Consider the following 15,060-nt stretch of genomic DNA (forward strand, 5'->3'; position numbering starts at 1 on the left):
AGGAGATGAAAGTGGGAATTTCAGTTCTATTCCAGAGTTACAGGAAATAATTTAGTATAAATTCCTTATTGAGACTTTGAAACAACATGTGTAAAGAAATGTTTGGAGATGATGTGTCTGGTTTTGATAGTCTTTTTTTAGAGAAATGAGATGGCTTTGAGGTAGGGGGTCTCTATTAGATCTGACATTATATAAAAACAAGAACTTTTCATTTTAAAGTGTGGGAAAAAGGTGTTTCCCATGCATGGTGAACTTCGGATTTAAAGAAAATGGTGTTAAAAAAACTTAAGCCAGTTCATATTTCTCTTTAAAATATTTACTGCTATTTTAGGCCCTCATGTAGAAAATTTGCAAAAAAAAACTGCATTAGATTTCTTTGAAGTTTGTGTACTATATAAGCTCCGTTTGGGTGTTTTATTAACTCTTAAAAAAAAACTTTTGAACAATTTTTGATCTATAGGGCAGTGCTGTACTATTTTTAAACTCTGATTTTTTTTTCAAGTGTTTGTGCGTCAGCATAGCGTCTGTTTCCTTTTTTAAGGAATTCAAGAGTGATTGTTTATAAATCCTTGTTGAGGAGCTTATTGTTTCTTGTGGCATTTTAAATGGCTATATTAAAGGGAAAATTATCACATGAACAGACATCCTGATTAACAGTGTTTCACTATGGTGGTTGGGGGAGGGGTGTTTACATAAATAACTCTATGTAACAAATATTTCATAAATGTATTGACGTTGCCAATAAAAATGTGTTGGAAAAAAGGATTAAGTTTTTCATCTCAAATGTAATATGCTGTATTCTGAACATTATAGTAATTATATTCTGATTTCCTAAGATTTTCAAGAAATGTACAATAAAATATTATGAAAGAATAGCTTTAGAGTGAGGGAGACAGGTAGCTAAAGATCAGCAGAAAATAGGAAATATCTTATTTGAAATAACCTGGACCTAGACAAGGGACACGATGGTAAACATGGAAGATAATTTGTACATACAGAGAGGTTGGGTAGACAGAGGGAAGGGAAGCAAAGCAGGATAGAAATCTTAGTACAGGGCTTTGAGAGTCAAGTAGAAAAGAGTGTTACCTAAAATAAAGAAAAACCACAGAGGACATTTCTACCATTGCTCATATTGAAATCCACTAGGATTTATGTTTGTGGAATTACATCCACTAGCAAGAAACAAAAAGAGGAGAATATCAAAATAGTTGATTTTCATTTTCTCCACAAATATTTATGCTTACGTGTTAAAACCGAATCAGCATAGCATGACTTGTATTTTTAACACATTTGCCTTCCATCTGTCTCTGAAACATCACTTTGTAATATAGGGAGATAACTGTTGCTCTGCAACCATCAGAGGCAGTGTGAAACTTAGCTTCTATCATTGTCTGATAAATGTGAAGCAGGTACTTTGTTTTTCTACAAAATTGCATAACCTGTCCTTATTGATGGTTGTTTTTTAAGTATCTAATTATCTTGGGCTTTCTTATCATCAGTAAGATAAAGGTCTCCAGTGGTTAGTGTAGCCTTATGTGTTACTATCACTGAAACAGGGAAATCAATAGAAATAAAAATAGCATCTGGAATGTGATATTTTGTGTTAAAATTTCAAGTATAGATGTTATGTCCTTCCTTAATGTAAGTTTTTCATTCATTAGCAGTTTTCTATGGCTTTCGACTAAAAATAGAGCTGGAATTAATTCAAGCCTGGGAATATATGCAGCCTTTAAGATGTCTTTTGAAAGTACTTAAAACTTTTGCCAGATTTTCTTGGTTTATTTTTAGCTTCTGCTGGTTTTTTCTTTTGGCAAGTCTGCTCTAATTTCTAATCAGGCTAAAAACAACTTAAACTTGAGTCACTTCAGAAGTTAATACAACAGTGATGCTTGTGGGAGTGTTTATTTCACCGCCAGCTCGAAAAACTCCTCTTCTGAGTACAGTGTACAGGAAGGTACAGCTGCTCCTTCCTAAAATCTGGAAGAAGGCTTAACAAGAATTACAGAATCACAATTAGACTGCTAATTTTCAATGACTTCAGTGCCTTTAACCAAGATTAGCAGTTTACAGCTTTATTGTGAATTAATAATTTATGTAAATTTATATAGTGACTATATAACTCGCGGATTCATTCTTTATAGTTAGATCTCACAGCTTTGGAAACCTTAACAAAATCCTTTAACCCAATGAGGTTATGTGATATGGTAGAAAAAAGCAATAAATCAGAAAACACACCATCCAGATTCCAATTCCATTTCTGTCACTCCACTGTTTGACTTTAGATAACTCTCAGTTACTTCTCTCCTATGTAGAAAGGGACAAACAGCAGCAACCCTGCTCACTTCACAGAAATGATATGGAATGATGTGAATGCTCTTTGAATTCATTACATAACAGACATCAGGAATTGATGTGATCCCTTTTGACTGATGTGGCAGTGGGACACACCGTGAATTTCCCAGCATTTTTATTAGTTAGTAAAGTACTGAAATGGCCAGAAGCTTTGGTATAAGCTGAAAAGGCTGTTTAAAAATAGTTTACCTTTAAAAATAGCCAACTTTCTTAAAACATACTTTAATTTACTTAGAGCTTGCCTTTTTTGTTTTTCAACTTAGAAGGAGCTTTGATATCCCACAAATTTTTAGCCTGACTTAGGTGGAATTTGAGAAGAAATGGACCTGGATATTGATTTTAGACTTTTAGACTAAACTTTAGTTTTAAAAAAGGGAGAGGTCACCCTTAATTTTGACAGCTCCGGGATATTTGGAGCACTCTGTACTAAGGTCTGGCTCAGTATCTCTACAGTGGCCACTACTTTTGCTTCCTAAATACATGATGTTTTGAGTAGCCTCACCTTACATATAGATTTGCAGAACAGGAAGAAGATTCTTGGAAGGGAGGATTGTGATGAAACCGATATAAATCTCTGTTTTAAAATCTTGTACAGCCTTCTGTTTTAAAATCTTTTCTTCTGGTTGAGACATTAGTCTTTAACGATTGAGGAACTCTGTAACTGAAGACAAACAATAAAATACCAACAGAGAGGAAATTACTAAAGGATTGTATCTGTTTAAATTACTTTTATCAGTAACCCACTCTAGCCTCAGAAGATATGAAGCTAAAAGAGAAGAAGGGATTTAAAATGAATATATTTTATTATGTAAATTTTTCTTTAACTTAAAGTATTATAATCTTAAATTCAGGGTTGTCTGATATTTAAATCAGTTCATTATCTTGATGACCACAAATACCAGTATATTGGAAATAGATTTTTATGATAAATCCATGAATTTTATTTTGGCAGGTGGAAAATTAGTATAGTTATTTTACTTTCAGGCTAAATTTAGGCTTGATGACCACATATACCAGTATATTGGAAATAGATTTTTATGATAAATCCATTAATTTTATTTTGGCAGGTGGAAAATTAATATAGTTATTTTACTTTCAGGCTAAATTTGTCTGATTCTTAAATCAGACAAAAATCAGACTAAATAGAGGTTTTCCACGCAAATAAATTCTGATTCTTGCTACATTCTATGCTAATAAAAGACATAGTATTTCTCATAAAGAACCCATAGTATATAGCCTAACAAAAATAAATTTAGTTGCTACTCTCAATAAATTTATCATTAAATTAGAGCTTACCATTATAGGAAAAGGATACTCCCAATAAAAAAAGCAAGTTAATGAATTCTCCCCTCCTCCTTTTTAAAGACTCTTAACACCTAAATGTGGACCTTGATGAAATTTGAATTACAATGACTGGTGAGTTGTTTTTTCCCCCATTATGGGAAGCTGTCCCCCAGCCACCAGGTCTCTTGTGCTGGTGACAGCAGCCTTTCTCCACAGGTTGGGAGAATACTGTCAGAGACTGGAATAGGCAGGTCTGGAGAGGTAATCACAGTCAGCTTCCTACTTTATGATGAATGAAAAGTAGGTCCTTTTTGTGGAAGCAGTTGAAGACTCATGCTCTTATGGTGAAACTCTTAATTATGTTTGTGTGTATGCTCACTCAGTCTTATCCAACCTTTAGCCACCAGGAAAGCCCCCTCATTGTGTCTATTTGCAGTGCAAGTAATTAAAAGTTGTAAATAGAGCCAAATCAACATATTCTCATATATTTAATAGTTTTATTTGTAAGCATCTTTTAGTGGTTTTAATTAAGACCTCTAGCAAATAAAACAATTTAGAAACTGTATTTAACTTAATCAGTGACATTATAAGATCTAATCTCCAGTTGAATGCTCTGTTGACATGATTTAAAGAAATCTAGATAACTAATCCTAGATAAATTAGTCTAGATGGCAGGAAAAAGTAATGGGTTATTGCTGTGGCCTTTGTGTTTTTGAGAGAGAGAAACCACCTGATGATGCTCTGAGATCCAGGTAGCATGTAGAATCTTGCTTCTTTGCTCTGCCTTTCTTCCCTTTGCATTCCTGTGGTCAGTAATGAGTTTAATATCAGCTAGTCAGAGTGTGCAGAGGTCAAGAAACAAGTTGATGTAAAATTTTAGTGTCAATGATTTTGCCACTAATTTAGGAAGAAACTAAAGCTAGCAATTGTTTATAAAGTCCAAAGCACCCTGTGTGATCAAAACACTTTGGGACTTTAAAAGTTGACTACTTAATCTCTTTTGGAAATGTAAATAATAATTTTAATCATTCTTCATAAAAGATTTTAATAAGATATTTTTCCTTTTTCTTCATAGATCCCAATTTTGTTCGGACATTTCTTACAACATATAGATCCTTTTGTAAACCTCAAGAACTACTGAGTCTTATAATAGAAAGGTCTGTCATTTTAAAATGTTTAAGTTCTTTCTTCTTTTTTTTTAATGAGATTGAGCTAAGATATGGAAATAATTTGAATGAGCTTTACATTTTAGTTCAAGAATACTTTAAGAAGAAAATATCTTGGAAGACCATTTGTTTTATATTACTATGTTAGCTTTGATTATTTAAATATAAAAATAGGCATTTTTTTACATGGAAACTCAGTATGTGAAATTTCAGATTTATAGAATTAACCAGTTTAAAGAACTATAAAAATGTAGAATTTAGGCTTTGGAAATTGAATTTTTAATTTTAATGATTTAAATGTTCTAAATAGAATTTTTTAAATATTTCACATGTTGAGGAGAATGGAGTGAACCAAAGAGCACTCAACTTTTCAAAACTTACCATTAAAAACGTTTATGTTGGCTTAGAGTGATTACACAAGCCCAAAATTAATGTCTTTCCCTTAACTTTATAATCATGCCTATTTTTAGACATTGCATATATTCTTTATTCCTTATTACATTTCTAATTAGTTTTATTTATCTTGGCAAGTATTCATTTCTTTTTTAAAAATTGGTCTTTACATTATAGTTATTTCACTTGTTTTCACTGTTGTGTATATCCTTAGTAATTTTTACAGTGCTTTCTTAATTGTGCTGACTAGTGAAAAGATTTGTAGTTTTCTGTTGGCATAATTTGATATAATTGATCTTTTCATTAGTTTGTTCTGTTTTATGTTAGGTTTGAAATTCCAGAGCCTGAACCAACAGAAGCTGATCGCATTGCTATAGAGAATGGAGATCAACCCTTGAGTGCAGAACTAAAAAGATTTAGAAAAGAATATATACAGCCTGTGCAGCTGCGGTAAGCATTAAAATAAATAAGTAAATAAGTCTTTGTTGAACTTTTGTTTCAGAGTTAAAGTAAATAAGATCTTTCCCAAGCAAGGAGGAAGTAACATGTAAAATGAGTGAAGGAAAGAGAAATTATCAGAAATTACTGTATAGTGTTCATTAAAATACAATTTTGAAGGTGGTAAGCCACTTACAAGATTAAAGTTGACCCTGGAACACCCTGTGGGTTAGGGACACTGACCCTCAGTAGAGTAGAAAATCCAGTTTTACAGTCAGCCCTCTGAATCCTTGGTTCTACATCCACAGATTGAACCACCTGCCTAGGGTGTAGTACTGTGGTATAGATTTAGTGGGGGGAAAAAAATTATAAATGGAGCCATGCAGTTCAAACCCTGTTATTCAAGGGTCATCTGTATTTAATTTGTTGAGTTACTGTATTTTCATTTATACCTCTCATTGTGATAAATGTTTATGTTTGAGTTCCCGTATAATTCAGTTCTTCTTCTGTGTTAATACCATAGAGTATTAAATGTATGTCGGCACTGGGTAGAGCACCACTTCTATGATTTTGAAAGAGATGCAGATCTTCTGCAGCGAATGGAGGAGTTTATTGGAACCGTAAGAGGTATGTTTCTTTTTTTTTAAGTGCCTTAGTTTTATATGCAATAAAAGTATGGTGACTATCAACTAACATCACTACTCACTGTAGTTTAGAGGTATTTATAATAATGCCAGCATAACCAACTGGAAAAGTTAAAATGTTTTCATCAAATATTTTTGACCTACAAATTGTTTAATAATGATCCTGTTGATGTAGTGAATTTTCATTTAGTAAATCAACTTACTGATTATTTTGGAATTGGATAGAAAGAGTCTCAATTTATGCTGTTTTTACACATCTGAAAATATGTGTACCAGAGGACCGTTAGAAACTGTTGTAGTAACACCACAATGGAGGTTGACTGGGAAGCAGTTAGGTGAATAGTGCATAACGTATCAGAGAGTCAGCAGAGTATATTGAACTGAGACCTGAGAAAGAAGAGTTCTCTTCTGAATACTGCCACTTGTTAGATAAATGACTAGGTGAAATTATTTTGATTCTTTAGACTTCTGTAATACAACAAGCTAGGATTGATGATCTCCAGTTCCCCTTTTAGTTCTAAAGATGTCCTCAACAAACTTGTTTCTATTTCCACTGTACACTTTAAATGAGAATCGAAAAATAAAGGATTAAATAATAGTACTTTCATGCCTAGTGCAAAATAAAGCCACATGAAAAACACAAAAGGAAGGAATCAGTCCTGTGGCACCATTTGGCTTATAAAATGCAGTTTGTTAGATTAACAGCAAATGTATGATCTATCATTATAAATCTTATTTGTGTAAGATATCTTTTTTTGGAGAGGATTATAAAATAATATTTTGAACTAAAGTTTAGAACAATAGAACTGAAAATTTTCTGCAAATAAATTACTTTCTCATTTTATTTAAAAAGGATGTGGAAGAATACATACCAAACTATTAACAAATGGTTAGCCACATGAAGAAAAATGAGACTGGGATAGGAAACAGGGAAACGGTAAAGGGGAATTTCATTTTAAAATTTTGGTTGTTTGAACTTTTTATAACAAAGATAAATTCAGGTATCATTTATATGATTTTAAACTATTTTTTTTAAATAAAATATTGAGTAAAAGATTTAAATGTTACTTTTCATACAATGTTATTTCAGGTAAAGCAATGAAAAAGTGGGTTGAATCCATCACTAAAATAATCCAAAGGAAAAAAATTGCAAGAGACAATGGACCAGGTCATAATATTACATTTCAGAGTTCACCTCCTACAGTTGAGTGGCATATAAGCAGACCTGGGCACATCGAGACTTTTGACTTGCTCACCTTACACCCAATAGAAATTGCTCGACAACTCACTTTACTGGAATCAGATCTATATCGGTATGTAATTTGATGTTCAAGCTGAAAAATCATTTCAAATGAGTTAACTTTCTAAATGAAATCTGATTTCTGGCTTGTAGGATTATTATAAGATATAATGAGGTAGTACACCAAGTGTCCTGTAATAAGGCCTTCGGTATAGAGACGGCTCTTTTACTCCTTGATCCCCTTTGCTCTATCTGGGTTTATAGCTTCTCTCTTTATGCAGTCACCCCTAGTTAGTGAATCTACTAAAGTCACTTGCTAACTTCGTATCCTCAGGCAACTTTAATCTTCTTGTGTGACTTATTCCTCTGCTACTTAGTTTCCTCAAGAGTAAATGGAGTTAATGATGGTACCTACTCCTAGAGCCCTTGTGCAAGGTTTAAAATAGTCCATATATTTATAGCATTTAGCACATTGCCCCACACAGAGTTTAAGGGCTCAGTGAGTTAGATAGCACCATTGTCATTATGAACTTAAGTCATGGCCATTTAACCTTTTTTAGTTTTTATACATTGATATAGCTACTAATCTCAGAAACCATGCCTGTTTCTAGTTTTAAATTTAGACTTTTTAGATTTCAAGCTGTTTATTTTTTTAATAACTAAATGGAAAAAGAAACTAAATATATAGCTTTCCCACCAAAGATCATCACTGTCCCCAAAATCAGTGTTAGAACCTTTTGTTTTTCTTTCCCAAGACTCTTCCTAAGAGAGTTTTTCCCCTTCCTTTAAGGGGGGTGACGGTGGGGAATTTATGAATTGCAACAATTACTATACTCTCAATTATTATATCATTATTTAAAAGAATTATCCCAAACTACTTTCTAATCCTTCGTTCGTTAGATAATATTTATAAGTGCTGGGAAAGACACAGTGAAGAAATCCCACCCATGCCCAAAGCATACAAAACTTTTTTAAATCAATAGAAAAAATGCAAAATTATAATGCTTTTGTTTTACCTTGTTTTTATAAACCTTTTATCTCATTTACTTGATGAAACAGTATACTAGAGGGAAAAGTATCACGTAGAATTATGTCTTGATGATTTTAGAGCTGTACAGCCATCAGAATTAGTTGGAAGTGTGTGGACAAAAGAAGACAAAGAAATTAATTCTCCTAATCTTCTGAAAATGATCCGGCATACCACTAATCTCACTCTGTGGTTTGAGAAGTAAGTGTTCCCGACCTTCTTAATTTCCTAACAGTTATGTTATAAAGTCCACTGCAGTTCCGTTTCCACGTCTCATTGTTTGTTGTTCCTCTGTTCTGCCTTTCTTGGACAGTAAGCGAATGTTTTTCTAAAACAGCACTTTAAGTGTTTTGTTTTGTTTTTTAATGATTGCCTTTTAGGTTTGCCACATGCATTGTAACAGAATTAGTTTCAGATTATACCTGAATTCTAGTGATATATAAAAATGTTACTCCTCTGTAGCTCTATTCACTACCCCCCTTTTGTGATACTGTAACATGCATTACATGTAATGAACAGTGTAGATCTAGCAGTGCATTGTTATGATTGTTGTTTTACTGCCACTTGGTATTATTTTCTTAGCCCTTCACAGCTTTGCTTTCTTATTGGCAATGTAGTTCACATATGTTACATTTCTATGTGTTATAGACCCAAGAATACATTACGTACATATTATTTTATCCAGCTGCTTTTTAAAATAGTTTAAAAAAAGAATGCTGAAAAAGTAGGCATTTACAGCGTTTTTTTATAATTAAATAATTACCTTTACCAGTGTTCTTTGTGTGGATTCACACTGTTATCTGGGGTTACTTGTCTTTAGCTTGAAGAACTTAAGTTAGCACTTCTTATATGGTGGGTCTGTTAGCAACAATTCTCTTCGTTTTTGTTTATATGGGAAAATCTTTACTTTGTCTTCATTTTTGAAAAACAATACCTCTATAAGTTTAACTGTTTATTTCTTCTGCCAGTTCAAACTGACTATTGAATCCCTCTATTAAATTTTTTATTTTAATTATCATATTTTTCAAATCCAGAGTTTCCATTTGATTTCTTCTACAATCCCTGTTTTTTAGGACACTCCTATTGATGCACACTGTCATCAGGCCCCCCCCACACCTTTGCTTTTTAAATCATACTTCCCTTTAGTTCTGTGAATAAATTCAGAATGACCACTTTGAAATCTTTTTTGTTGTTGTTGTTAAATCTGACATATCAGATCTGTCTTACAGGCAGTTTACCATTCCCTGTTTTTTCTCCACCAGTGAATCTTGACATTTTAGATATCAAAGGAGATAGGGAGCCCTGTGTTTTTGGCTGTCTAATTGTGTCCCCCCACCCCCCACCTCTGCAAGGTTCTCTGAGGAAGCAGACTCTTACCTCTCTTACTGAATTGTAAATTTCCTGAATAGATGTTTCTTTACTTGCTGTTTACTCTTAGGGCCATTTCTAGAGACTGCTAGAACTTATATAATTTTCACCAGTGTCCCTGAGGTGTAAGGAACCATAACTTCTTGTCACGTCAGAAGTCCAGAATCTCAATACAGTTTTTTAATTGGAACTGGAAATAAGAGTTTTATGTATTGGCCATATTTTTTATGATCTTGACCCACGTTTTATAAGGGTGATGTGAAATCTGCACAGGTTATATTGGCATTATCAGAACAAGAGACCAGTGACTTAAGGGAGTGACTGGAGCTATAGTGTGGATAAAGACCAGAAAGCAATTCCTAAAGAGAAATAAATCCTCTGAACGTTAGGACGTCTTTTTATTTATATTATTACTTCTTAGCCTCTAAAAAGTAAAACTTTGGAGTTTGCCCTCTAAGTGTTGCTTCCTGATTTCTTATCAACTCAAATAACTATACTACAATTGCAAAGGCTCTTTTCCATCATAATAGTTAAAAGTTATGTCTGTAAAGAGGAAACATAACTCATAAGACCTGCAGACAATTTCCATCTCTGTCCTATTTTTAATAGATTGCTGAGAAGGCAGCCATTTCTTTTTCTTTTTCCTTTCTCTTTGTTTTTTTAATTGTAAGATTTTTTCAATGTATAAATACAATATTGTTATCTATAGGCATAATATTGTACAGCAGATCTCTAGAACTTATTTATCTTGTGTAAATAAGTGCTAATCAGCATGAAAATTTATACATTGATAAGCAACTCCCCATTTTCCTGGTTCCCTTGGGAACCATCATTTTATTCTTTGCTTCTATAATGCTTTTTTTTTTTTTTTTTACTGCTTTAGATACCTCATGTACATAGAATCATGCAATAGGTGTCCTTCTACCACTCGCTTGTTTCACATAGCATGGTGCCCTCAGTGTTCATTTTTGGATTTCCTTTTTAAGACTGAATAATATTCCATTGTACATATATTTCTTGTTTTCTTTATCCTTTCATTTGTAGATGGACATTTAGGTTGTTTCCATATTTGGCTACTGTGAATAGTGTTGGAATGAACATGGGAGTGCTAATATCTCTTTGAGATATTGACTGCAGTATTTTTGGATAAATACCTAGAAGCAGGATTGCTGATCATAGGAAAGTTCTATTTTTGAATATTTGTTGTTGTTCTTGAGGAACCGCCATACTGTTTTCTATAGTGACTACATCATTTTGCATTCTCACCGTTAACATTGTATACGGGTTCCAGTTTCTGCCTTTTCAGTGGAAGAGGTTCTTGTTCACTTGCCACAGTGGTTTTGGACCATAAATGTGCATTAGAATTGAAATCACTTCTCAATAAGTCACCCCAGACTTACCTGGTTTTTACAAAAGCTCCACAGGTGATCTTACTTTGTATACCTATTAATATCAACTAAAATAGTTTTTTAAAAGATGTAAATATATTATACTTGTATCATACCTTTTAAAATGTCCAGATAACTAGTTAGCCAATAGATGATATATATATAGACATCTAACTAATGTTTTAATGCATAAATATGTTTAATTTGATAATAAGGCAAGTTTATTTTGATAATTTTGCAGTGTTTTTTTTCCACAGTGTTAGATCAGCCTCATCAGAGAATAGTGTAAACTGCAACTTTACATTTTTGTTAATATTTAATAATGGTTTATATTTATTTTTTCCATATGTGTATTTTATTTTTTCTTAGATTGATTTGTTTAATATTACATTATTGAAAACCTCTGGAGAAGGGAATAGCTACTCACTCCAGTATTCTTGCCTGGAGAACTCCATGGACAGAGGAGCCCAGCGGGCTGTAGTCTATGGGGTTGCAAAAAGTCAGACAGGACAGAACAGCCATTGAAAACCAAATTTAAAATATTATTTCTTTACTGATAAGTGAATAGTAGGTAAAAATTTTTCTCAAATATTAGAAATAGAGAATAAATGCTCACTGAGGAATTCTTTTTTTGAGCATAGCTTCTCTTTACTTGGATATATATACTTTCCAAGGATTCTTGGTATTTAAGTATAAAGACCTTTTGTTTTCATTGACTTCTTTATTTCTGATTTTTAAAATTTTATGCTTAATTGTAAAAGTCACTTTTTAACATTATAGTGCTTATCTCAAGAGCTCTTCTTAGAAATGTAGCTAATTATTCCTACATATCAAAGTAATTGAGCATTAATCACTAAAATCTTACGATTAGATGAAGAATAAGAGAATTAAAAAATTTGAGAATAAATTTCCCTAGAACACACCCACATCCTGAAGACCAGCATCCATTCAACAAAATGATAGACTGATTGTGCTTGTACTCACTCCTGTCTGATTCTTTGCAACCCCATGGACTGTAGCCAACCACACTCCTCTGTCCATGGAATTTTCCTAGCAAGAATACTTTAGTGAGTTGCCATTTCCTACTCCAGGGGATCTTCCCCATTCAGGGATCAAACCCGGGTCTCCCACATCTCCTGTGTTGGTAGGCAGATTCTTTACCTGCTGAACCACCTAGGAAAACTCCAGTGCTGAGAGAGAACACACCAAATACAGTAGGAAAAATGATTGACTGATTTGGTCTGGAAAACAAGAAGAGCAGCATGCCTGACTGAAAGCATTTCCTTCTCTTCTATTCACCTACTATTTACCTGCCACCCTGAATACATACTCTCTATTGTTACACTATAGCTGCCCTCCACTCCATTTTATTGGGTAAATTCTTTAAATCATACTTTTGTTGGGAAAACTACAAATATTTTAATTCACTTTTTGTCTTTGATTCCCAGATGTATTGTAGAAACTGAAAACTTAGAAGAAAGAGTAGCTGTGGTGAGTCGAATAATTGAGATTCTACAAGTGTTCCAAGAGCTCAACAACTTCAATGGTGTTCTTGAGGTTGTCAGTGCTATGAACTCATCCCCTGTTTACAGACTAGACCACACGTTCGAGGTAGGTTTGCATAGGTGTTTCTTTTTAATGAACTTCCATTCCCCATTCTAAGGATCAGCATTTTAACAATTATGATCTTTAACTTTTGAAAGACAAATCTTTTCAATAACAACCAAATTGATGTAATTATCTTAAATTTTTTACTGAATTGGTGTGCTCTTTTTAAATTAGGCAACCTCGTTAAAATACATTCACAGGTCCTAGCCTAAGTTACAAGAAAAAGATTTTAGCATCTGATTTGTAATATAATGTATAATAAAATGCTCAGATAATTGAGGAATGGCAAGATAAACTAGATTTCTCTCACATACACACACTTTCTTTAAGATTGTACTAGAGTCTATGAAGATAGTCTCTTTGAAGCAGTGGTATCATTCTTAGAGTCAAACTGATACTGTTGTGTTTGGGCATTTTTACTGTAAGCCTGGCATTTGGGGGCAAAATCTGTGATTCCTTTTCTAAACTTATATTCCCTAAATATCTTTTTTTCTTGTAGCAAATACCAAGTCGCCAAAAGAAAATTTTAGAAGAAGCTCATGAACTAAGTGAAGATCACTATAAGAAATATTTGGCAAAACTCAGGTCTATTAATCCACCATGTGTGCCTTTCTTTGGTGAGGATTTCTTAAATTTTTATCATGTTTCTAAGACAGTTCTTCATTAAGTGACTGAGTATATGCATGTCTAACATACCAGCTGAAAATACTTAACAAATATTTAGCACCTGAATCCCCTTAGAATTTTTCTCTATGAGGACTTTAAGATCAAGCCCAAAATGTATATTCTATGTTTTATTTCCATAATGGGCAGCCATTCAGTATTGTATAATGCTTCAGTGCAGTTCAGTCGCTCGGTCGTGTCCAACTCTTTGCGACCCCATCATTACTTCTGTTTTAATATTCATAGAAGTTCTTTTTTATTGACTTTTAGTAAACCAGACACTGCAGAAGAGGCATAGCCATATTTACCCATATTTATAACCATGCTTCTTATATCAGTTTTTTTCACATGGCTAAAAATCATGTGCCTTAGGGCCCACACGTTCTGCACATCAAAATTTTACCTACTCTTTCCCTCTCTTCTGCACAAGAGAAAAGTAGTGCCTTTTCTTTCTGTTAAGACTGAAACCTACCAACCATATAAATCTTCTCCCTTCTGATAGGTTTATCTATCTTATTCCATCATTTATTTCCTATATTTTATATCTTCGGTATCTCTTTCACACTGGTTTCTTTTCTATGCTGGTATGTATGCTCTGGTGATTCTTCCTCTAAATACTTACAAAAATTGTGACCTCAATTACATATGTGGTGTTTAATCTTTTTAGTATATGGTATATTTTCTTCTGGCTTTTCCCTCATCTCTATCTGTATGTTTTCTATATAGTTTTAAGTTATACTGCATGTAACATTGTTATGTCCTGATATTTTTTTCAGTTAACATCTTTGTTCAGGCTTTCTAATAACCATTTTTGTATTTACTTTTAATCTTTGTCCTTTACATATTGTATATAGTTGTAATTGTGTGACATGTACACATTGTTTTCTTTTTCACTTACCATGTCCCAAATGTATAGTGTTTTATTAGTCTTCATAATTACCATTTCTCATGGCTACATGACGTTCTTTAAGGTTGTTATGACAGTTTATTTAACCATTACCCTTTGACCTGACGCGTGTGTTGTGTCTTATCTTTTTTGCTTTCCTCGATAATGTTATAATGAATATCTTCATATTTATGCCTATTTTATGGATTTGAGAATATTTTCTTGAGCTGTAAAGCCAATCTAGCTAGATAATTTATATATAGCTAGATAATTTATATCTAGCTGGATATTTCTTGAGCTAGATATTTTTACCAATCTGCCTTTTAGTTTTTATTCTTTGAAATACAGTATTTTTTAAATTCTATAATCTGTTCATTATCCCCATTATGATTTCTATTGTTTCCTAAGAAGTTCTTCCATGTCAGAAATTTAATATTCATTATATTTTCTCCCAGCTTTATGACTTGACCTATAAAATTATATTTAACTGTTTAATCAAGTTGAAATCTCTTAGATATCATGAAATACTCAAGTTTATTTCTCCACCAATTCTTTATTTGTTGACCCTGGCTTATTGAATAAGTTTTCTTTATTCCCATTTAC

General features: G+C 32.9%; 1 protein-coding gene across 3 annotated transcripts in view; it reads left to right on the forward strand.

Moving 5' to 3' along the window:
* The window catches only part of SOS1 (SOS Ras/Rac guanine nucleotide exchange factor 1), a 126,283-nt gene that overhangs the window by 92,817 nt on the left and 18,406 nt on the right, over positions 1 to 15,060 (forward strand). For all 3 annotated transcript variants that reach the window (XM_055401008.2, XM_055401009.2, XM_088841529.1), the window contains 7 exons: positions 4,712 to 4,793; positions 5,523 to 5,645; positions 6,157 to 6,260; positions 7,368 to 7,590; positions 8,626 to 8,745; positions 12,749 to 12,911; positions 13,408 to 13,525. In XM_055401008.2, coding sequence (XP_055256983.1) covers positions 4,712 to 4,793; positions 5,523 to 5,645; positions 6,157 to 6,260; positions 7,368 to 7,590; positions 8,626 to 8,745; positions 12,749 to 12,911; positions 13,408 to 13,525 — 933 coding nt within the window. The remainder of the gene's footprint in view (positions 1 to 4,711; positions 4,794 to 5,522; positions 5,646 to 6,156; positions 6,261 to 7,367; positions 7,591 to 8,625; positions 8,746 to 12,748; positions 12,912 to 13,407; positions 13,526 to 15,060) is intronic.

The sequence above is a fragment of the Moschus berezovskii genome, chromosome 11 (genome assembly GCF_049115385.1).
Source record: "Moschus berezovskii isolate FMDL1 chromosome 11, NW_MosBer_1.0, whole genome shotgun sequence".
Lineage (NCBI taxonomy): Eukaryota > Metazoa > Chordata > Mammalia > Artiodactyla > Moschidae > Moschus > Moschus berezovskii.